At 50.8% G+C, this 25,007-nt stretch overlaps 1 protein-coding gene across 2 annotated transcripts in view; it reads right to left on the bottom strand.

Moving 5' to 3' along the window:
- The window catches only part of CUNH10orf90 (chromosome unknown C10orf90 homolog), a 179,883-nt gene that overhangs the window by 12,213 nt on the left and 142,663 nt on the right, over positions 1-25,007 (bottom strand). The window contains exons 5-7 of one of the 2 annotated variants that reach the window (XM_040991737.1): positions 13,862-14,131; positions 11,751-11,968; positions 9,798-9,975 (exon numbers count right to left, since the gene is read on the bottom strand). In XM_040991737.1, the coding sequence (XP_040847671.1) occupies positions 9,798-9,975; positions 11,751-11,968; positions 13,862-14,131 (666 nt within the window). The remainder of the gene's footprint in view (positions 1-9,797; positions 9,976-11,750; positions 11,969-13,861; positions 14,132-25,007) is intronic. The other variant, XM_040991738.1, reaches the window with a different exon arrangement.

Raw genomic sequence — 25,007 nt, 5'->3', positions numbered from 1 at the left:
TTAGTCAAAGCGCTGATTAAAAGCATGGCCAGCCGAAAGCACTCTGGAGAGCAGAGCTGTTTCTTTAGACAGGAAAGAGGGAGAACAACTTTCCCAGGGAAATGAAAGCTGAGGCAGCTCGTCAGCATTTGACCTACTTTACATGACGTGCTCGAAGGCAGTTCCTCAGGCTCCAACGAGAAGGATGCTGATTAGTAACATGAAATACGTGAGGACATAAAGCCACCAGAACAAGTAAGCTCACAGTCAAGCATGGACACTCTCATGTTGTAATGGGAGTAAGTAAATCACTCATGTTTTTAGTGGAAATGTTAAAAAAACAAAACCATTAAAATAACCATAGCCATAAAAATTTATTAAATGTATGAAATAGAAATGCATAAATTGTGACATCAAAAACATAAAGGGGAAGTAGAAAGTGCAAGGTCCGAGCGTTTCTGTATGCAGAACTAAGTTGTTTCAGTTTAAAGTAGCCTAACATGATTTACATATGCCTAGCGGGAACCATGAGCCAAAACACTGCAGTAGACACACAAACAGCAGCCCTGGAGTCAGAGCACACCGCTACAGTCAACGTTCAGATCACAAAGGGACACAGCAAGACACACAGAGGGACAGAGAGCTGCCAGACAACCAGAACATGAACAAAAGGGCAGTGACGACTCCTTCGTGGTCACCGACTGCTCCACATGCACGTGCAGAAAGACAAAGACTGGCTGAAAAGACTTTTTAGATATGGCCCGACTATGTGTTTCCATCAAGAAACTAGATTCAAGTTCAAGGACACACATGGATTGAAACAATAGTTTTCATAAAGAAACGCCTAAAAAGAGCAGGGGTATCAACTTGGATATCAGCTAGAGTGAACTGTAAGTGAAAAACTGCAAAAAGAGATAAAAAGGTCATAAAAAAGGATAAAGGAGTTAAGAGGATATGCCAATCATATTTGTACCCAGTGTCACAGCATCAAAAACTTTACAGCAAATACGTGGAAGGGGAATTAGATGATAAAATAATTACTACTCGAGGGCCTCAGAACACCACTTTCTTTTCTGTTTATTTTAAAGATTGATCACTTCTTGGCCTTTTGACTAAGATCAATGGAAAGATTGATTTATTTTTATTGAAAAGGCAGATTTATAGAGAAAGGAGACGTAGAGACATCGTCTACCCATTGGTTCACTCCCCAAGTGACTGCAACGGCCAGAGCTGAGCCAATCTGAAGCCAGGAGCCAGGAATTTCTTCAGGGTCTCCCACGTGGGTGCAGGGTCCCAAGGCTTTGGGCCATCCTTGACTGCTTTCCCAGGCCACAAGCAGGGAGCTGGATGGATATCCACACAGCTCTGGTTGTTGCAGCCACTTGGATCAAAGGTCTCTCTTGTGTCTCCTTCTCTCTGCAAATCAGCCTCTTAGATAAAACAAATATATCCTTAAGAAAAGAATTCTCAGTCTTCTCAAATGTACACAAAACGTTCTCCAGGAAAGATCACGTAATAAGCCACTGAATAACTTCTAACAAACATGTAAGACTTAAACCTTACTGTGTAGGAACTGCAACCACAATTATCTGAGACAAGGAATCAAGTGCAGAGGGAATTTTGGATAATTCAAAAATATGTGGAAATTAAGCACTACATTTTTAAATAACCAATGAGTCCAATAAAAATCAAAATAAAAATTGGAAAATATCTCAAGACAAATGGAGACAAAATTATATATCATAATTTATGGGATGCAGCAAAAGCAGTTCTGAGAGGAAAGTTTTTAGTAAAACTGCTCACATTACACAAGAGCAAAGACCTGGGTGTGGCACAGTGCACTGTTGGGATCGCATGTCAGAGCGCCACTGGGAGTCCTGGTTACATTGCTTCTGATCCAGCTGCCTGCTAATGTACCTAGTCAGTGAAGGATGGCATAGGGCACGGGGGCCTGCCCCCACGGGCAGGGGGGACTCAGATGGTCCAGGCATGGGGCCCTGCCCCAACGGGGAGGAGGGACTCAGATGGCCCAGGCACGGGGCCCTGTCCCCACAGGGAGGGGAGACTTGGGATTTTGGACTTCTGACTTAAGCATCCCGGCCATCTCTGTCATTCCATCTTTTGAAACAAGCTAATTCTATCCCTTAAAAATAAATAAATAAATGGAGAAAATGAAAGCTAATGTTGTGGAAGGGAGGAAATGAAGATCAGAGCAGAAATTCATGAAATAGAGATTCAAAAACGATATGAAGAAAGTGATATTACAACTAAAACCATAGAAAAACATCCATGAGATATTACTACCAACAATTATGTAGATGCAATTGAATAAAGAAAAAGAAACTTATAATCTCTAGAAACCTGAAACCTACCAATGTCGAAAGATAAAAAATAGAAAATCTGAACAAATCAATATAAAGAATGTTTAATCAGCAATGTAAAAAAAAATCAGAGAAGCCCATGACCTACTCGCTTCATAGCTGAATTCTAACATTCAGGTAAGAACTAATAATCCTTCAAAACTCTTTCAAGAAATTGAAGAGCAGGAAAAAGTTCAAACCCATCATATGAGAGCAGTATTATCCTGATGCTGAAGCCAGACAAGGGAACCACAAGAAAAGCAAATCACCAGTTAATATCCCTAACAAATGCAAATGCAAAAACTCAACAAAATCTTGGCAAACCCAACTCAGCAACACATCAAAGGGCTCAGTCACTGTGATCAAGTGGAGTTTGTCCCTGGGATGCAAGAATAGTTCACCATATGCCACTCCATACATGAGAAATAACAAAATGAATGACCAGAACTTTAACTGGACAAAACTCAACATCTTATTATGGTAGAAACACTCAGTAGGTTAAGCATGAAGGAAGGCACTCAGGGGTAACACAGGTCATATGTGACAAGCCAACAGCTACCATCATACTCATCACTGAAAAGTTGAAAGCTTTCCTCTTGGAACAGTTCTAAGACAAGGGTGCCAATCTCACCAATTGTAGGTAACACGGTGTCGGAAGGCCTACTCAGAGTGCTTAGAGAGCAAGACTAAATTCTGTACACGTCATGATCTCGCAAATAAAAATGCCTACAGTCCCCCCAACACACACAAAAACCTGCTCAAAATATAAAGTCAGTAATGTACAAGATACAACAAATATGCAAAATAAGTAATGTGTCTATCAAAAAATGATCTGAAAAAGAAGCCAGGAAGACAATCCCATCTACAATTGAATATGGAAAGAGTATTATTAGGAATAAATTCATCCAAAGAAGTGAAACAATTCTTTGTGATGAAATGTTGGTGAAGAATCTCAAGGGGCATGAATGAGAAACAGTTCACAATCGTTTATTTGAAGAATGCATATTGTCCAAATGCTCGTATTACTCAAAATGACCTAAGATTTTATGCTACCCTTATAAAAATTCCAACAATGTCTTTCACAGAAAAAAAAAAAAGTCCTAGAATTAACATGATCCCATGGAAGCCAAAGCAATGTCCAATAAGAACAAACTGGAGGTATCACATTGATTTCAAAATCTACCACAAAGCTATACTAATCCTAACGCATGATACTGGCATGAAAACAGACATCCAATGGAACAGAGAACCTAGACAGAAATCCACACAGTTACCTTCAGTAACCTTAACTAACACGGTGGATGAAGAAAGGACAGGGTCTTTGATAAATACTGCTGGGAAAACAAGAAATTCCCAAGCACAAAATTGAACTTGACTTATACCACACCCCTAAATCAGCTCATGGTGGATCAGCGACTTATACCACACCCCTAAATAAGCTCATGGTGGATCAGCGACTTACGTGTAATACAAGAGCCACCAGAAGAAAGCATAGCGGAAAAGCTTCATGATATTGGTCTGGGCAATATGATTTTCTGCATACGAACCTAAAAGCACGAACAACCAAAGCAGAAAACAGGCAGACATGGACAAAGGGAATTTCATCAACAAAGGAGACGACAGAGGAAGCAGCAGAAAATGCTTGTATATCATAGACCTGGTAAAGTGTTAATATCCAAAACATGTAATTAAAGCAATAGCAAGAAAGCAAGCTGAATAAAACTTAGTGAAAAACCCGAATTCACGTTCTTCAAAGAAGTTATAAATAGATGGTAAGTCAAGGAAAAAATACTCAGCGACACTAAACATCAGGGAAATTCAAATTCAATCACAGTATCGCCTAACACTTGTTAAGATGGCCAATATAAAAACAAAAGCCCCTAAGTATTGACAAGAAGGGAACCCACATATACTGTTGGTGGAAATGGAAATTAATACAGCCACTGTGGAAAGCAGTATGGACACACCTCAAAACATCAATAGTACAATCACTGTTCGATCCAGCAGCTCCAATTCTGGTGTGTGTCAGAGAGAGAGCTTCGTTCTTATGTTCACCAAAGTGGGATCCCGACAGTCAAAGTCAAGCATGAGCCCAGCTCCCCGGCCATGAACGGCCACAGAAGGGTTACAGAAGCCGTGGGTGACCGTGGGTGGCTATCCAAGTCTGAAAAGGAAGATCATCAGCTTGATGGCTGACCCCGGAAGTCAGTGCATTCCACTGAAACCAGCAAGGCACAGCAAGGCGAATGCTGCCCCCTTTTCTCATTTATGGACACCTCAAAACACTGAGCCCGAGAGGCCAGAGGGAGAGAGGAAGGGGAGTTGTGGCTCAATGGGCGGGGTGAGTTCCGGGACCTACTGCACAGTGTGGTGGTTACAGCCGTTACTAAAATTCTGCACACTTGGGGACTGCTGAGAGAGCAAGCCTAAGGTGTTCCCCCACAAAAATAAGCGATAGAAAGGTGAACTAAGTCTTAGCTTAATCATCTCACAATGTAAAATACAGATGTGCTTTTAAATGTTCATGAATAAACGCAACTGAAAGACTTTATTTTGGCATTCCCAAATTTGAAATCTGCTCATGGCTTTATTTTTTAATACACATTTTCAGAACTTGTGAAGACTCTCAGATGCATGGGAAGATTCGCATCGTGAAGAGGCCGAACGTGGATCGCAAACGCTTTACACCCAAGTCCACTTGCCTCTGAATTTCATTCCCATGAACTTTCTGACCTGTCCTCGTGTCTGCAAACACCGACGCCGTGCTTCACAGATACGTTACTACAGAATCTTTGTTCATTAAGCCTTGGGAAAACCAGAACAAAGCATGCGTGTGCTCGACTGACAGGTTTAAATGGCTTCTTTAGAGGGGCTTTAATGCAGCCTCAAATCACACACTCCCCGTCAAGCGGACACAGACCGGGCGAGTCTGAGAGCAGCTTTAGGTCCGGGTGAAGGCACCGCTCCAACGCCAAGCTCTCCGGCTGGCGGGAGAACCAGATAGGGTGATATACTGATGCTTAATGAGCGTCACGCTGGTTGCAGGCAGATTTATATCTTTAGTGTCACAGCAAGGTTTATTACTTAACTGCCCTGTGGAACACGAAGGGAAGTGATTTGGAAAATAAAATCAAGGAAACTGGAATGCGTAATCCCTCACAAAGTCATTTTCCTTCCCACTCTACAACTCAGGGTTTTTACATTGTGTTATTACTTTTATAATTTGAGAAGCAGAGACAAAGACAGATTCCCCCATACCCAGGTTCGCTCTCCCCACCACCCCCAAAATGACTGCAGCCACTGGAGCTGGGCTCAACCCAGGGCTCCCACGTGGGTGCAGGGCCCCAGTCACTGAGCCATCACTTCTTGGGGACTGTGAGAGCCATTGCTTCTTGGGGACTGTGAGAGCCATTGCTTCTTGGGGACTGTGAGAGCAGGAAGCAGCAGTGCGGGTTCCAAGTGGGAACTGTGCCCAAGGAGGAGGTGGGCGTCTCACCGAGACTCAACGCCGGGACAAATCCCATCCCGCTTGGGTTATTTTAGTTGGAAGCTATATTGTGCTTTGAGTCTACTTCTAATCAATAGATATGAATGGCCTTTTCTTCTCATGTTTCCTTTCATTTTAATTTTTAATGAGTTCAGTGTGATCTGAGGATAAGGTTCTAAGAACACAATGACACTGCCCTGCCTCCCAGCCCTGCGCTCCCCCCCTCCCCGGGACATCTCACGGTGTCAGTGAAGAGCACTGGTAATATGGTGTGTGCTTGCCTTCCTACTGAGGAAATGGCCCTTTAATAACTCATGCTTCCTGTGTTCTTTGGGGGCTGATAAAGCAAAAAATATATTTTTTTAATCTGATAAGCACATTAAAAAATCCCTTGTGATAAAGATTAGGAGAACTAAACACAAACATTTACCCGAATGATCCATGGGAAAACGTTCCTGACCTGAGCGAGGACAGCGTGGCCTGCTGCGTGGGGAGCAGCGCCTTCTGGTTGCTGCGGCCACTTCCGCCTCCCCCTCCTAGCTGCTGGGTCACACCTCCAGCCAGCTGCCTTGGCAGTGCTGCTGATGGTCATACTTGCTGCAGCCCGAAAGTCATCAGCAAAGGCAGATCTGCTGGGGAAGGGATTCTGCAGTACTTTCTAGAGAATTCTATACTTTTCTGTCCGTGATTGGAATGGTTCCGATTTGGCTAATCTGGGAGTGTGGATAATGCTATTCAGATGAACTCAGAGTCTAATTTGTGGTGTGTCCTGGGCCTGCAAGCCCTTCCATCTCGGGATGGGGAGGTGTGTTGTCCCCACACACTAGGTGATTGCTCTGATGTGAGGAAGGGAAGAAGGTGGGCCATCTAGGGCCAGGAATGAACACAGCAGCCACACATGTCCAAATGGGGGCAAGAGAGGAGGGTAAGAGAACGGGTGAGAGTGAGGATGAGGGGAGAGAATGAATGAACGATGCAGGAGGTAGGACTGCGGGAGCTTTGTGAAAGGAAGAGACGTTCCCCACGGGTTTTTGGTGCATTCAGACGTTAGGGGAACAACCTGGCCTGGGAGAACCATGGCAGGGGGAAGCATGCTAGGACAGGAGCTAGGCTACACGGAACGTGTCTGGCACCCAGCACTGAGCCTCCTGAGTCGCTGCATGTTGGGCACAGGCAAAAGCTGTTAGCAGAGCATTTAGCCAAGAGTGAAAACCACTGCAGAGGCCAGGCCAAGGGTCTCAGGGAGCCAGGGAGAGTTTCATGGAAGAGGCTGAACTTGCAGGCTGAGGCAGACTTACATAACAGAGGAGGGATAGGACAGGCTTGTGTGGCAGGGCCAGGCCAGGTGCCCTTGTTGAAGAAGGGTGGCAGTCAGACTCACTGGCAGGCTGGGTGTGGACCTGTGGCCTCTCGAGGTCACCTTTGCACCCTCGTGTCCTCCACCTGCCACATCCCCATGCAGGAGCTGAGCATGCCCTGCAACCTCTCACCACTGCATGTTCACCTGCAGCCCAGCCTGCACCACGCTGCGCCTCACCCCGCTGCCCTTGCAGGTCTTTTCCCCTGGGGACCTGGAGACCGTGATGCCGTTCCCTGGCCCTTCAGCAGTTCCCAGCCCCGCATACCCGCATACACAGGTGCATGTACACACAGCCAACATGACATGACATGATGACTGGTGCTGGTCCATGCAGAGCACTCCCTGCCAAGTTCAGGGTCTCAGAGCACCGTGCGCTGGACCCCGCAGGCCTATTCCCGAGCCCAGACCGGAGGCAGCTACTGGAGCCCGGAAAGCAAATCTGAGCTTCCCCTTTGTAACAGACGCCTGGACACTGCAGCCAGGGCACATTGATGCATATGATTTATGAACTAATTTAGCATGTGAGAAAAACAGCTGCACTTTGCTTCTCTTACTGCGCCAGCAGACAGCTGAAGACAAGCCATGTACCACAGACTGGCTTAGGGGTCTCAGACATGGTTTCTCACGTGCCTGGGTATATGTGGCACTCCGGTTGCAGAGGTTGTCTGGTTTAACTGGCTCAACAGAAACAGCAAAGTCAAGTTCACATCAACACAGACACATCACAGTGGGGAGCAGCAATGTGCCCACTCCCACGTGAGACCTGTGGAAGCTCCCACACCTGGGACAGGCAGAGTTGAGCTCAGCCTGTCCAGGAAGAAGGTAGGGGGACAGGCTGAGAGCAGGTCATGCCCCACATGCCAAGGAAGTCCGAGCATGGCCAGGAGCCTCTAGATGCTGGAGAGAGGCACAGAACGAACAGGTCTTCGCACAGAGCCTCCCCAAGGAACCACCTGTGGCCAAGGAAACTTGGCCCTCTGCCTTGCAGGAAGCCATGGAATGTGTTAGGGTGATTTTGGCAGGGAGTGCTCTGCATGGACCTTGCTGGCATTTTCTTCCAGCAGCTCCAGAGTCCAAGGTCACATCACTTGTGTGGCTGGGGACTGACAGTGTCCCTCACCACCAGAGGCCCATTCCTGTGGCCAGGGCACTCAGCACTATCCCCACCGAGTAAGTCCCCGAGTGCCTCAGGGGTCTCTCTCTCTCTCCCTAAACGATGTGAAGAGACAGGCTCCAGTGGTGACCCCGAGGCTGCCCATAGTGAGGTACCTGTGACTACGCCACTCTCCAACATGCTGCATTTTATTTCTGCCATCAGCAGCTTGACAGCCTAGGTGTTTTGAACAAGCAGCTGAGGCGGAGTGGCCCATGCAGCTCAGGGCATCACTGCCCAGGCTCCCCAGGAGGCTTCTGCTTGTACATAGCACTTGGTCCTCACCAGCACCTTAAGAACTCCATGCTCTTTCTTGGGCCAGGGACTAACCAGCCCCTTAGAAAACATGTCTCAGTCACACCTGTCTTGGCCAGCTGGCCGGAAAAAGCCCTGTTTCCACTGGGAGAGAATGCACATCTCTCCTTCTGCTAGAACATGTCATGCGCAAGGCACAGCAGGTGCTTAGTCAAAGCCCCTGGGTGGGAGGGAAGAGTTCAAGCCCGCCCCTGCAGGGGCTGCAGACAAGCCTGCTCCAGGGCTCTGGGAGGCAGGAACGGAGTCCTACCCATGGGCCCTGGCAGTGAGCCACAATTCTGTGACAACTCCCATGTCTTCTCTCCCTGGCTGCTTTTAATAAGATCCTTGGCCATGTTGACTAAGCTGCATGTTACTGAATATGGTTATTTCCCCAAAGGACTTCTACTCAGAACCGTGTTTTCACTTCCTAGGGGTGAAAACATTTTCCTAGGAAGCACAATCTCATTCCTGGAGCCAAAAGGAGGCTCAAAGGGAGGCCTTCTCAGGCCTGGGGAGCGTAAGGTTTGGGTTGGCAGACTTCGAGTCCATGCTCGGATGGCGCCGTTCTTGCCTTGTCTCTTCTTGTCGTTCTTGCTCGCTGAGCAGTCTGTTCTGCTTGTGCTGGGAGGGCTGAGGTCAGTTTTGGTCAATGCAGGATGGCGGGACCTGGGAAGGCTCCTGACAGCTGGCCTCCTGTGAGGGAAGGTATGCCCTCCCTCCCGGACTCTCCGTGATGCTGGCCTCAGGGTGCCCAGCAGGTGAGCTGTCCATCCTCTGGACTCAGGGCAGGGATTTCAAGAGGACGATGTCAATGCAGACAAGCTGGGCTCCACCTCTCACCCCGAGATGTGTGTTGCTCTCACTCCGAGATGTGTGTTGCAATCTACCAAGGGCAAAGGGGATCTCCTGCTGGGAGCCAAGAATGTAAACCGAATGCCCTGGCGGCCACAGTGGCGTGGCTTCTTTCAGCCAGAGACGGATTTGTTTCTCAAGTTATTCCTGCTGACTTGGGTGCTCATATGTAAACTCTCCAAATGGCCTGGCTCCAGGACCAGGCGTGATGATGCGGAGGCCAACTCTGCACGGCTGTGGCCCCAGCCCCAGGACGCCTGTCACCTCCGTCCTCCCCAGTGCCCACCTCCCCCCACGCCTCCAGCTCACCACTAAGTGGATGGGGGACGGTGAACTGCTTCTTGCTGGCCCGGACAGGAGGGGCACTCTGCGTCTGGCCCACACCTTCCTTCTGCTGCGTTTTCCTCTGCTGCACCATGCGCTCCAGCTTCTTCAGCCGTTCTTGGGAGCGAGAGATGAACTGGGGTTTACGGACTTCCAGTGCTTCCTAATGGGAGCAGAGGCCATTTCATTATCAGGAGAAGGGAGCGCAATGCTCCGGCTTGGCCAACAGGAGCCAGCCAGAAGTGCCGCACCCAGGCACCAACACCACCGTGCTGTGGGTTAAGCCACCACTTGTGATGTTGTCACTCCACACTGAAGTGCTCATCAGAGTTCAAACGGCTCTGGCTCCAATTCAGCTCCCAGCTAACGTGCTGGAAGGCAGTAGAAGACAGCCCCACTGTTTGATTCCTGCCACCCATGGGGGGAAGCCTGATGGAGTTCCGGGCTCCTGGCTTTGACACGAGCCAGCCCCAGCCACTGGGGACATTTGGGAGTAGACAAGCAGATGAAAGATCTTCCCCTCCCTCTCTCCTTCCTTCCCATCCCCCTCCCTCTCTCCTTCCCTTCCTCTCTGTTATTCTGTCTCTCAAATATCTATTTTAATGAAGTGTCACACCCAGAGAGCAAAGCCACAGTGCAGACAGGTCACATTTTCCCCCAACAAACTTGTGTAAAAAGGTGGTTAAGTGACAGGTGGACAATCCAGTTCTTCATGGTGAGCCCAGCTCCAAGAGCCCCACGGCAGCGGGGCTGGCAGGAAACTACAAAGAATTGAGCCTGACACTGCAAAGGGTGCATCTGGCCGCCCTTCCCAACACCCGAGCTGATCACTCCGGAGTGCAGAGACCAAGAGCTGGAAGGCATGCGGGCACCGCGTGGAGCGGGCACCTGCAGGTGAACTGCATGTGGCAGCAACAACTCATTCCATCCGCTCGCGTGTGGCTGCAAGCCCCTGGGAGCGAGAGCCAGGTGTCACAGCCACGTCCTAGAGCTCCGCAAGCGGCAAGATCTCTGTAAAGGCTTGCTAAACGTGCCTGCACTCCAGTCCCCTCTCAGCCTCCGGGCATCCTGAGTTCCTGGGAGAGGGCTGTGTGAGCTTCGTGTGCGTCACGCATGTGCCTCTAGAGGCCATTCCAGGAAGGCAGCTTCTCGGCCAGCTCCCTATAGGTACCAGCACCCGTGAGGCACACGCCACTGGATGCGTGGGGACTCCAGAGAGCTCCTGTCTTGGGGAAATGGCGCTGTGGAAGGCTTGCAGGCCCCCACTTTCACCCGCTCCTTGCCCATGTCTGCCCGTGGAGGCTCCAGTCCCCTTGGGGCACTGTGGACAGTTCACCGGGGCCTCAGGTCTGAGTCCTCAGCAGATCCATCTCCATTCTGCAAGGAGGCCTACAATTTAGCATGTGCCTTACAAGAACGGGGGGGGGGGGGGGGGGGTTGGTCGGCAGGGGTCTTCTCTGCTGTTTTCTGGCCTCCTGCTGTTTATGAATATAAGAAATATATACAATGCAGAAAAGACACAGCAGGAAGTCATCCATTCATCCTTCAGCTCAGGCTTGTGTGACTTTGGGCGACTGCCATAGCCTTCCTAAGTTTGGTGTCCCTAACTGAAGGGACTTCGCCTCCGCAGGGCTCTTTGCCTCCCCGGGGTATTGCGAGGAGCAGCAAAGGTTCTGATGCTGAGGAAGGGACCCTGCCAGTGCCTGGGCACCTGTTGTCACCACCATCGTGGCTTTGTATCCTCCTCCTCGACCAGTGCCCTTAGCCTCACCATCTCCAGCAACCAAACATGACGGGGCACCTGCCTGGAGCCGCACAGCCACAGCCACTGGCAAGAGCAGCTCCGTCTCCAGCCTCGGAGGTGGCAGCGAGGTCGGGCTCCTGCACACACCCCACGAAAGGGCACCTCTCGGCAGTGTCACGGACACAAAGCCTTACCTGTAAGGTCAAGCAGCCGGCAGGTGTTTGCTGAGGCCTGGAAGAGCTTTCTGACAGGCCCAGAGTCTCAGGTCCCTCGGCAGGCGGTGGCGGGGGCGGCGGTGGCGGGGGCGGTGGTGGCGAGGGCGGAGGCGGGGGCGAGGGCTCAGGTGCTGTGGCGCTGGCACTCTTCTTACATCCCTTTATTTGCAATACCAAGTCACAGCATGTGTAGTCCCCTAGGAGGGAAGGTTTAGAATGCCATTAAGAGGGCTGCCACACACGGTCAGACACAAGAGACAGATGGACTTCGAGACCTCAAGGAGATCACCCCCACCCCAGACCCTCTGGCTGCCTGGCTGCCCCGGTCACTGGGGGCATTGCCACCCGGCCTCATGGAGGCTCAGCTGGGCATCGGCTGTGCCCAAGGTCCCTGAGGTCTGTGATGCTTGTGCTCACACACCAGGAAGCACTCCCACTCTTGTTCCGCAGGAAGCATGGTCTGAGCTGTTATCCGGGTTTGGCCATTGGGAATGCGCTCTTATCCAGCCCAAGTGTGCTCCACTAGACATATGAGGGCAGGAGGAGGGGCCTGGGGGCTTGCCCACCAGCTTGTCCTTCTCCTCGAGTCGCCAGAGCCTTCCCAGAGCCAGCTAAAATGCTTAGTGCATTCCCTCTCAGTGCTGACTCGCTTTTGACGTGTGTGTGTGCACGTGCGTGCACGGGCGCGCAACAGGTCAGGAAATGAGTGGATTCCTCAGCTCCTCAGGCAGCACAAGGAGATTGTTAAACACGAACTACTTATTATATAATAATACAGCAATTATCATTGGCTATTAATAATGATAAAAATATGTATTATTATATAACAATAAATATAGAATAAACACTCAGCACCCAGTCTCTCCCAGGCCTTCACTTTCTGTGCCCTGTTGTCCCCCGCTTGGCCTCTCCTTGCTCCTGTCCTGTCTGTGTCCACCTCTGCCCTGGACCCTCCCACCTCCAGGTGCATCCCTGCCTCAGGCCCACTGCTGAGAATTGGGGTCAGTTTGCATTAGCAGGCCAAGCCTGCCATTCCCCCTAGAGCTGAGCCAAGTCACTCTCCCTCTGAGCACTGACGGGCTGGAGCAGCCATCGCAAGGCCCACATGGCCAGATTCACCACCCATGAACCTCTCACCAGAGCCCCTGGTGGCACGTGCCACCACTCAGGCCTGGCCCAGCTGTCCCAACTACACTGGAAACCCATCGGTATCCCCAGCTGTCTGCAGGTCTGACTACCTGTGGGTCTGAGCCAAGTAGACACTTTACAGCTTGGCCATGGGGGTATTCCGGGTCTGCTGGACAGGCCTGGGGTGGGGCAGCATGGGAGAGGGGTGTGTGTTGGGGCTCTTGTTGCTGCTTCTGGGGGTGGGGAGTGATTGAGAAGAAAGCATGGTCTCCTGGGACCGACGTAACCTGGAGGAAGTGTTGGCAAGAAGACAGGCGTATGGGAAGGGGGGAGGCAGAGAGTATCAGCAGGAGTGGCTCGGGAGACCGAGGAGGGGCACCGCACGGACGCCCTTCAGGAGTGAGAACGAATGCTTGCAAAAGCAGCAGAGCAAGACAGGCGAGCCTCCAGTAGTGCAGTTTGGTAGAGGATCATTTCCCTGGGGAAGAGAACCAGTGTGCCAGGGGCTATCTCAGCCTGCTGGGGGCATGGCAAAGTGCCCTGTACTGCGCCTGTGAAGTGTCAGGCACAGGTGGGAGCTACATCCCAAGCCGTGACACCTGCCAGGTGGCCGCAGAGGCCGCAGTCAGCTGGGTGGGCCTGCTGCCTTCATCGCGGCCATGGACTGCCAGGGTCAGTGTCAAGGCCTTCCTCAGCTGGAGGCCCTGTCAGAGGATGGGGGCTCCGTCTCAGGCTCAGGTGGGACTGGCCCAGCCAGTGAGGCCAGCCGGGCTGGCACCAGGACTGCTGATACCTGGAACTGCCTGCCCACCCTTCACACCTGCTGATCCTGCCCTTCTCCCCCAGGGAAGAGGAGGCAATCCTGCAAAGTGACAGGATGTGGCCCGGGCCAGGGAGACATGGTCATGACACTCTCCAGGTGAGTCAGAAAGGGTGGTCTCCCCCCGCCACCTGCTCCTTACCTGTGGGGTACTCTCTCTCTATCTGATCACCACTGTCTTCCTGCAGAGCAGTGTGCACAACGTGGAGAGGGCAGAGAAGCCCAGACAAAGCAAGTGCAGGCTTCAGCGAGGCGGGGCAGTGTCTCGCTGGGGACTCGGAAAGCTCTCCAACCAGCCAGTCGTGGCTCAGGGGGCCGTCCCCTTCAAGCTGCTGGCCCGCCTGGGGAGCAGACAAGCTCACACGCACTTCTTGCTGCTTCTCACTGCTTCCAGAGAACACTTTTGTTTCTACTAAAAATAAAATGAGATCATGCTCAAGGTATCTGGGGGGAGGGGGAGTCTCCAACCACACCGACTCCTGCACCTGAGGGTCTGCTGGGGACAGGCCTAGGGGCTACGACTCCACCTCAGGGGAGCCCGTGCCCAGCCCGAGCTCCAGAAACTTCTAGCACTATTATTCCTCCATCACAGCGATGAGCTCCATCTGTATTTACTGTTACAGCATTCAGCTGCGAGGAAGCCACAGGTGCTGCCCTTAGGCCTTCAAGGACACTCTCCCTCCAAGCGGAACCCGGCTTAGTGCCTCGACTTTGGGGTCAGACGTGCCTGGGTTCAAATCCCACCCCAGCTAGCCTCTGCTGTCTAGCCTCTGCTACAAAACTGAGGGGACAGCTGATAATACAACGAGTTAATAACGATAAATACTAATTCATTACATCATTATACTTTATGTGCTACACTTATTTATTTAGAAAATTAAACGTTTTAAAGTTTCCATAGTTAGATGCTTTAATTAATATGGACATAAAATATCAAATCTGAAATAATAATAAGGCTTATAAAGTGCCTTGCACAGTCCCTGATACAAACAGTTCCTAAGTGCCGGTGATGGTCATGAGCACCGAGACGCTGATCCCAACGCACGCCCTGGGGGAAGTGCAGAGGTAGGAAGTGGCTTGCCAGGTCCACATGGCTTTTGCTAACGAAGCAAAGGCTGTCCACGGGGCAGCATCAAAACCCTGGACCCGTGTCTGTCAGTGAGGGGCACTCCCAGGCGCACTGCCAACGGAGCATGCTAAAACACAGACGCGCGTTAGGTGCACTCCCCAGGGACATCCACAGAGGACCTCGTGCTGGTCCTGCAGACAGCACCTGCAGACACAGCGGTGAGACCTGGGACACAGGCTTGCTGCTCACTGCTATTTCATAACCACTGGACTTTCTAGACTTGCTGTTCTCAGAACACCACAAGTGCTTAAAAAGACAAAGAGAGAGAGAGAGAGAGAGGGGTGGGTGGCTGGGCTGGCACTGTGGCATAGCAAGTAAAGCTGATGCCTACAGTGCCGGCATATTATAGGGATACCAGTTCCAGACCCAGCTGCTACGCTTTCCACCCAGCTCCCTCTTAATGTACCTGGGAAGACAGTGAAAGACAGCCAAAGTGTTTGGGCCCTACACCCACATAAGAGAACAGTAAGAAGCTCTAGATTTCTGACTTGGCCCTAAGCCAGCTTCGCTGTTACAGTCATTTGGGGAGTGACCCAGGAGATGGAAGATTCTCCTTTTCTGTCTCCGTAACTCTGACTTTCAAATAAATTTTTAAAAACTTGTAAGACAGGGCCCGGCGGCATGGCCTAGTGGCTAAAGTCCTAGCCTTGAACGTGCCGGGATCCCATATGGGCGCTGGTTTTGATCCCAGCAGCTCCACTTCCCATCCAGCTCCCTGCTTGTGGCCTGGGAAAGCAGTCAAGGATGGCCCAAAGCCTTGGGACCCTGTACCTGCGTGGGAGACCCGGAAGAGGTTCCTGGTTCCCGGCTTGGGGAGTGAAACATCGGACAGAAGATCCTCTCTGTGTATCTGACTTTCCAATAAATAAATAAATCTTTAAAAAAAATTGTGAGACAAATAGAGAGGCTTGTATTCAATAAGGCAGTGACGTCATCACTTATCCACCCCCATGCTTGTACCCCTCCCACCATGAGCATGGGCACACCTGGGGGAGAGCCACTGCTGGGCAAGGCACTCCAAACCTTCCCAGGTGTTGCAGGACAAAACACTGGGAGCTACAGGAAGAACACGAGTTGTGACAAGCAGCTCACCATCTTTTCTCAACTGGCTTATTTGTGGGAAGAAGCAGGCTCCAGGCCGGCTGCTGTGCTGCCAATGCTGGCCTCCCCCAACACTGCCTGCGCTCTGTTCTCCAGGGCCACAGCATCCCCACACACCAGAACAGACAGCACACGGAAGGGGCCGAGTGTGTACTGCTGTGGGAAGAACAGAACTTAGGGTGCAGGGCCCTCAAGTAGCTCCAAGGCCCTGGGATCCAGCACAAGGTAAGAAATTGTACAATTTCAACTTTGATATTCTCCAAGGAGAAAAATCCAACTTTCCAGGTTCTTATCACAGAAGGAAATGCATGCCACGTTGCCGCTGGGTCTCCGTGGCTGGGACACACAGCTACTGGGGGATGACGGCAGCCGGCAAAGCCCACTCGGCCACCTGCTATAAAGTTATGTTCCAACTAAAGATTGACAGAAAAAATATCTTTCCAGAATTGTATTTCAAAAGAAAAAACTATCAATTCTGTGTACGTATCAAATAGTCTAAAGAAGTTCTGAAATGGGCATTCCTCTTATGAATGCTCTCTTAGTAAATCCACACCTGAGTCCCTTTCAGCGAGGCAGCCTCAGCCTGCCAGATCCTGTCCGCCAGGGTTGGGGTCTTTCAATAAAGGCCCTTCCAAATCAGCAAATGCACAGAGGTCAACCAGTCTTTCAGTCTGTCTGTTACCCATCTTTCCATCCAATGTTCATCCCTCCTCATCATACTTCTCTTTTCAACACTTACGTATTTTTATTGGAGAGGCACATATACAGAGAAGGAGAGACAGAAAGATCTTCCATCTGCTGGTTCACTCCCCAAGAGCCTGCAGTGGCTGGAGCCAAGTCATTCTGAAGCCAGGAGCTTCCTCCAGGTCTCCCACTTGGATGCATGTTTCCACAGCTTTGGGCCATCCTCTGCAGCTATTTTTGGCTATAGGCAAAAGAGCTATATGGGAAGTGGAGCAGCCAGGACACGAAGTGGAGCAGCCAGGACATGAACTGGTGCCCATATTGGATCCTGGTGCTTGCAAGGTGAGGATTCAGCCATTGAGTCATATGCCAGGCCCCTCCTTATCACATTTAATATATGTTCTTAAGTGAATGATTCAGGATAAATTGGATGCACCAATGGGCTTGAGAGGGTTAAGACAACTCCCAGAAAGGAGAATGTCCTTGATGTTCTAGAATGTAGGAAACTATGCAGCCAAAGAAGGACTTGTGGGCAACTGTTGGGCCATGCTGAATTGTACAACCATCGGCCTTGGAATTATCCTGAGTGACATCTGGGGGCAGGTAGCACATGGGCCTTCTGTCCCAGCCATATACTACAGACCTATAGTTCTCCATTCCTGACCTCAACCTTAAGTGACATCACCACAGCAAAGACCCCACTGTTGTGCCAAGCTATGACTGTATTAGAAGTGTGAAAAAGCAGAGGTTTACAAGGTTTTGTCACCTGGAATGCAGCTCAGAGCTCTTCTCCCGAGTAGTGCTTGGGGAGCTGGGGTACCACGGGTTCCTCTAAAATGGTAAACTCCCTGCACAGATGCTCCTCAACTTACGCTGGCGTCACGGCCTAAGAAATCCAGTCAAAGCTGAAAACACTGTGTGTGGAGGTTGCTCACACGGCCCCCTGTGTGTCCAGGCTCAGCAGCAGAGCACAGCACACTGGGAGACCTCGATTTCTCCCTCGTAATCCCAGGGCCGACTGGGAGTCGTGCCCACAGTGCTTGTATCTCCAGCCAGGGAGAAGCTCAAAATGTGAGAGATGGTTTTCTAATGAAAATTGCTGTTGAGCCATCCCAAGATTGAGAAATTGTTAAGTCAAACCTTTGCCAGCTGGGCCCCAAGCATAAGCCCGTTCTAAACTGCATGACCCTACTGGCAGATGTTCCATGGCTCAGTCTTCTCCCACCCAGAATCAAGCTGTATGCTAGGAAGTGAACACCTGTCCAACTATCACAAGCCCCTATTACACCTGCATTCTTGGCTTGTAGAAAAGTCCCTTGGAACACTATGCTTTTGTCAAGTTCATCTTCATTCTGAAATGAATCACATATACAAGTCGCAGACATTAAACAGAGCACCCACCATGCTATCTCCTAGATGGCACAGAAGCAGGTCTCCTGGGTTTCAGAGCCCCTCATATCTCACCCCACCACACTCACTCACTGAGTTGTGTGCCCCTGTAATCACTGCTTTAACACCTAGCTTTCCTACCTTGGTCAGTGTCCTTCACCAATACATCTTCAATGCTAGAATTCAGACTTGCAAGCACAATACTATCCATCTTAAAGAGAACACTGCACCTGTTAGATAAAAGCTTCCATAAGGGAGTTCGGCAGATAGGCTGAATCAGAACACCCAGGAGGGTCAATAGCCGTGTGCCAAGCACAGGGCCAATGGCCAGCAGGACAAGGGCCAGGGACGTGGCTGCTCTGAACAGACTCTTCCTGGCAGCTCACCAGGTTGGGAAGTTGGCAGGACACTCCCTGTGGAGAAGGGTGGGTCCTCAGCCGATTGGGGCAGGACAGGGGTGAGGTCGGTGGTAGGAGCTTTTTGAGAACAGCATGGACAATCAACTGAGAAGCAGCATGGATAGGGGTACAGAAAGGGTCCAGCAGCCTCTGCAGATCATTAGTGTAATGGCAGAAAAAGGTGTCCCCTCCTTAAAGCACCTTTCCTCCATTGGCCGGGAGATGTTGTCACAGAAGACATGTTGCTCTTCCTCCTCTCCCAAAATGTTATCCAATCTTTGCCCTGCTTAAATCGGTCTCTGTGAGCCACTGGCCTCTTACAGACACAGTGTTCCAATAAGCATGGTGACTGGGAACACAGGAGAAAAAATGGAGAGTGCCAGAACCCAGAGGGCACAGCTGTCAGGAGAACGGAGCCCTGCTCACGTCACTCAGCTCTGAACACCTTCAACTGTGTGCCAGGTGCCTCTCGGAGGATGGGACTGCAGCACCTGAGCTTCCCCAGCAGACGTGAGCTGGCACTCTGAGAACCAGAGGCTACGCTGATTTGTGGTGCAGAACAAGCAGCAGCCATGTTTTAGAGGATCATTAAACATGTGGTCTCTGTATGCTGTACGTAACACATACAATGATCAAAGATGACAATTTACAGATATTCCTTATAAGTCGCTGTAAAATTACAACATTGACAGCAAACAGCTGTCAGGTCACTACCATGAATGGAATTAGATCGTCTTTTAAAGGACTTCTCACTTGACCTGTTAAGCAAGGGAATTCAGACAATGCTTAACAGAATCATCCATGAGCCTTGCTTTTCCCCAAAAAATGTGCCTGCCAGGTAGGCCTTCACTGGGGTGGGGCCTTTGAGCCAGTCTGCTGACCTCACCAGTCCTACTGTTCCTTTGCTCCCATCCTCTGTGGACAACAAGTGAGGGGCCCAGCAAGCAAATCTAAGGGTGAGGGGCAGGGCCAAAGGGGGCCAGCAGCCACAGCCCTCCGCCCGACTTGCATCTGAACAGAGCCACTTCCAATTGCAGCCCTGAGCTGAGGCACTGGCCAGCTGTTCTAGGCAGTTCTGATCATGGAATGCTGCTTTCATCCAAGCTGTGGGAGGCAGCAGAGAGCCTGCAGGACCCTGTGGAGCCAACAGGCACGGCCAGAGCAGCGGGAGAAGATCTCTGTGAAGCGAAAGGGGGACAGAACACAGAAGCAGCTCAAGTGAACCTGCCCTTCCAGCGCTTTCCTGAGGGCTGGAGCCAAGTTGGCTAACATGAGCTCAAGGCCCACAGCACCTGCAAGCAGGGCATTGCTGGAGGTCCACTCCCAAGCAGCCCTGGGACCTTCCTGCTCATCAACTCACAGACATGAGCCTCCCAGCCACGCCCACACGCTGTCCTGAGCATTGGCACAGCCCAGAGTCCTATTTGAACAGCTGTTTTCTGGCTGTGATTTGCACATATGTGACGTTTCCCCTAATTCTGTGAAAATGTTTGGCAAATGGGCATATGCTCATACTTGGCATTCCCGAGGCTGGCAATCAGAGTGGAGATGAAGACGGGACCAAGCAGGTGCTGGGGGATAACCAACGTTTAATCTGAGACTGGCCAGTGATGGGGTGACGTGTGTGGAGTTGCAAAGGAAACAAAATTAAAGAGCCGATTTGAAAGGCTCATGTGCACGAGCAAAGACCGAGTCTGGAGTGTGACATAGAACGTTTGGAATTTGTGAGGGCGCTGATGGCAAAATCCCCTTGCTCACACAATTCCTGACACATACTCAAGTCCATACATGTTCAGGACGCAGCCATAAGGATCCCTGGGTTTGCTGCTCTGTGGAGCCAGAAAGAGGCATGCGTGCCTGACACACGATACCTCTTCCTGCCTCCAAGGCCAGTTAGACCTGACTTTCATGACGAGCTCTGGAAACCCTGACAGGCAGGATGTAAAAACCCCCAAGGTTCCATGCCAGAAAAGGAAGTGAATTCTAAGACGGCAGGATTCCTTTGGAAAAGACCCCAGTTCCACTTCTCAGGGCAGCTGGGCTGCTGGCAGCTCTTTCGCCATGAGCTGGCTTCACCTTCCTGGCCTTCTCAGAGGCTCGCCACCAAGCTCAGGGCTGCCAGCCCCAGCCCAGCTGCAAAGCCCCGGCCCTGTGCACATGTCCCAAGGAGCGCTGTGTCCTTTGAAGAGCTATTTTTGCCAATCAGAAGCAAAGGCCACAGGAAAGCAGGCCCTGGGAATAAAATCAAGCGACAAGACAGATGCGTCTGAGTCCATCCGGGCTGGCCTGGCTGCTGTCTCCCTGCAAACATGGAGACCGGGACGCCAGCTGGTCCTCCCTGCCAACATCTCCCGACAGCTAACCAGGCTCAAGCCCCCTGGGGTGACCAACATTTCCCGATGACCGAAACAGCTGGTACGGTCCAGCCACATGCTCTGATTCCAACCGCCCCCTTTTTTGCAGACTTCCTGAGGAATATATTTCTCCAATTCATTCGTAAGACACAAAACGCCATTTTATAGGCTAGGCCCATGAGACCACTTAGTTTCAGATAAATGGAAATATGTTCAACTGTTGCTTTAAAGCATGGGGTGAATGCATTCCCCTCCATCCTCAAGCCAGCGGGAGCTCTTTGTGGAAATAAATAGCACAGTCTCATTGAAAAGATGACCATCCTGGAGAAGTGGGCAGCGGGCCAAAGCCACTGGACAGGACCAGAATGTGCTGAGCACTGTGGGGACAGCCTGCTGAGGTCACAGAGGAAGTCACTGTGACATGTTCAGGGCTTGGCAGCCAGGGTTACAGCAGCCTGCACGAGGGCTGGCAGCGATGCAGGGAGGGCAGAACATGCCCTCTCACTCCCCATCCCACTCGCTGCCACCCCCTCCCCCTCGCTGCCACCCCCTCCCCCTGTACGCAGTCAGAAAACTCAAAACCTCAGAACCAAAAGGAAGGTCTTTCCAAAGCCTCTCCGAGGAGGACAGGTGTGTGTTGTTTCACATTTTCTGGCTCTTCCACACCCCTGTCTTCCTTCAGACCACAGCTGCTCCCATCATTGTTGCCATTCCTTTTTTTTTTTTTTTAAAGAACTATTGATTTGAAAGGCAGAGTTACATAGAGATTAGGGACATGCAATCTTCCTTCTGATGGTTCACTCCCTAAATGTCTACAACTGCGAGGGCTTGGCCAGGCCAAAGCCAGGAGGTCCATTCAGGAATGGCGACAGGGGTCCAGTCCAGGGGTTTGTTGCTTTCCCAGGCACACGAGCAGGGAGCTGGATCAAAAGAGGAGCTGTTGTGACTAAAGCTAGTGCTTCCCATGGGATGTCAGTGTAATCCCAGCTAGACCCACTGCACCACAACACTAACTCCCTGGATGCTTTTCAAAGTGGTCTTTGGGGTGGGGCTGTTGAAGGACAGCTCCCCTCAACACGGGACTTTCCGGGCCGCTGGTCCTTCCTGGCACTGGTCCGGTTGGTTGGCTCCAGCTCTTACTTGTGAGCATTTTACTTGAGGAGAAGTGGGCCTGGGGCACACAAGAGTGTCTGTGTTGCTCCTGCTATTCTCTGTCCATCTAACTTGGTTCAGCGTTCAGTGACTTGAAAATGGTCCAAAGCAGCCGTTGTCCTCCATGTTCAAGTCACTTTGCAACACTACTACTGTTAATTCACCAGAAATGGCATTGTTATTTGTGAAATCCTATGCTGTGTTTTTTCTAAGTTTTATTTGAAAGGCAAAGAAACAGAGAAAAGCAGACATAATACGAGTTCTTCCATCTGTTGGTTTGCTTTCCAGGGCTGGGCCAGGTGGAAGTCAGGTGCCAAGAACTCAATCCAGATCTCCAACAGGAGTGGCAGGGATTCAGGTAGTCACATCACCACTGCTGCTTCCCATGGGGCAACTCAGCAGGGACCAGGGGTTAGCCTTGGACCTAAGATCCAACCCAGGCACCAGAACCTGGATTTGGGACATGGGTGTCGCAAGCTCTCTCTGTACCATTGTGCCTATCAACTGCCTCCTGTGCCCTATTTATGAAAACACCCAGGAACATGGCAGCACAGTTAATAGTTGCTATCACTTGGAAACCAGAATCCTTGCTATCCTTGGCTACCCAGAATTCCCCTGAGCTCAGCTCTGCTGGACCCATCATATGAGATGCCCCAGGATGACTGCGAGTGAAATATGACATCATTTCAGGAGGATGGAAGGTGCTGGAACAATCCTGGAGCATCCACCTAGTCCTGTCCCTCATTTATTGCGTTGGTGTGCACAACTCTCTCAGTTGCTTATTGCACAGTGGGCTAACAGCACCCTACCCATGGTGCCCATTACAATAGATCAGTGCACAGCCCTGGGATGTTCCGTGGTGAGATGCAGTCATGCCTTAGGTGGTATAGATGGATTTCTGCCCTTTGTTTCAAGTCTGGCAGAAAATACACACGAGAAGACAAAACAGGAAGACAGTCGGCTAGATCCTTGACCCCCATTCTCACCTCCACATCTCCAGCCTGCCCCAGCTCACATCCTGCCCACCTGTTGAATGTTTGGATACAAGTGTCCACTTCATGTGGAGGCGGATGAGCTGCCTCTTGGGCAGGGACCACAGAGCCCCGTTTCTGGGCCTGAGGGGAGCTCTTGGGATGATGCTTTTCACTTCTTATATAGGCCAGCTGCCTCTGTCATGTCCCAGATGAGATGAGGATGGGGAGCTACCTGCAGGAGCTGCCACGTCGGTGAGACCTCAGGTGATTTCTGGATGCCGAAGCAGAGCCAGCTGCCTGTCCTCTGTACCACGGCCTGCTGGGACAGGCTCCTCCAAGCAGACACATCTTAACCAGTCTCACCCTCTCACCTTCAGGGGTGCCCCAAGCACTTTAGCTGGATTTCCCTGGGTACATAGACCCTGGGGAAGAGAAAATGGTATCCATAGTGGGATGTGTGCCAAAGTCACCCTATCCCAGCCCTGAGACCGATGAAACAAGGTCAACCAGTAGGTAGAAACAGGTGAACCCTTACTGTAAATGGCCCCTCCCATGTCCGTTCCTGGGAGCTGGGCTCAGGATGATGCACATTATCAAACTGTGCTGGAATTTTGGAAAAATCCAGTCAATGGGGCAAAGCTCTGGGGCCACCCTGTGTCCTGGGGTTGGAGAAGAGAATTCAACAAGAAGAGAGTTGACTGCAGACCCAGGGGTTTTCCTCCGTGAGTACAGCAGAGCCTGCCTTGTCCGCCTCAGGGGGCCTAGGAACAGGGCTGGGAGGGAATCGCTGAACTCCCAGGGGCCCTGGCAGTTCAGCTGACTCAACCTGCATGGGGCATCTGACCGGGGCTGGGCCTGCCCCTCTGGAGGACACAGCTCACAACTTGTGCAACGTGCCTGGTGCCCCCAGGCCTGCTGGTACCCTCGGGGATTAGACTTTTCCTCTAGAAGACGTCTTTGTCCCATTAAGGCTAATGGGAGGCATGTGGCTGAGCTGAAGGCATTTCATCTTGCAGATCTTCTAAAAATAAATGTGAAGAAGGAAAACATATGTATTGTTTCTATTTGGGATTGTAAAAACACAAACAAAAAGGAACTAGAGTGTTTCTCTGCCCGAAGGTCCAGGTCCCTGTTGATTATGCTAGCATATAGCTTACTTGTCATGATCGAGGGTTTAATACTGGATAATGAGGACTCCTGCTAGTTTGTCTTCTGAACACAGCTAAAGTCATGTGCTCTTTAACCCCTGAAAAACACATTTCATCATGGTTTTCACCAGCCAGCCGACTACAGGAAGAGCTATATTCCAGAACAATTACTAGAAAGAAAAGTCTTTAAAAACCATTCCATTTTTCTAATGACTCTCACTACTCATGTGTGATTTTAGATGGAAAAGAAAAAACAATGGCTCTTGGGTTTAATAAAATTACACCTCAGAACTCAAACTTTGAAGAAAGCTAAGGGCTTAGGAGAGAACGTCATTCCAATTCCAGCACCCCTGTGGGTGACTCAATGTCACGGTGACACTGAAAATGACCTTCGAGTCTCCCTCATCTCACACAATTGCTTGAATTTCTACATTTGACTCTTCTATGGGTTTTGACATTCTGATTTCCCATATTGGGGTACTTCCCCCTTTTCATGAAATTGCAGGTGTCTTAAGCACAGGCACACCCCTGGGTCCAGCTTGGCCCAGTGCTCAGGATCTCTGAGCTCTGCCAGCATGCCAGCAATGGAGAATGCCCCCAGAGACTGGAGAGCCTGCAGCAGTCTGCTCAGGGCCTCTCATGTTTGAAGATGACCAGGGCCCATGCTACCAATCACGTCCAACAACGGCCTATTTGCCTACCAGTCCAGGCTGGTACCTCAACTCCTACCTCTGTCTGCTTTGCCAGTCCTGAAACACACCTGGAGCCCTTCTCGCTCCATCTCCACGCAGACTATTCACCTGCCTAACTTGCTCAACCTGCTGACTTTCCTGTTTCTTGAGCTCTGAGACTCAAGTCAGATCAAGACTGTTCTCTGCTTAAAGCCCTGACGGCTTTTCAGTGCTCCTCAGATGCAACAGACGGCTCCCTGCTGGAGTCGGGCTCTGTCACCTCCCTTG

This window comes from Ochotona curzoniae, unplaced genomic scaffold (assembly GCF_017591425.1).
Source record: "Ochotona curzoniae isolate NIBS_2020 unplaced genomic scaffold, NIBS_Ocur_1.0 contig_66, whole genome shotgun sequence".
Classification (NCBI taxonomy): Eukaryota; Metazoa; Chordata; class Mammalia; order Lagomorpha; family Ochotonidae; genus Ochotona; species Ochotona curzoniae.
The sequence above is the reverse complement of the archived record's forward strand: the minus strand, read 5'-3'. Positions and strand labels throughout refer to the sequence as shown.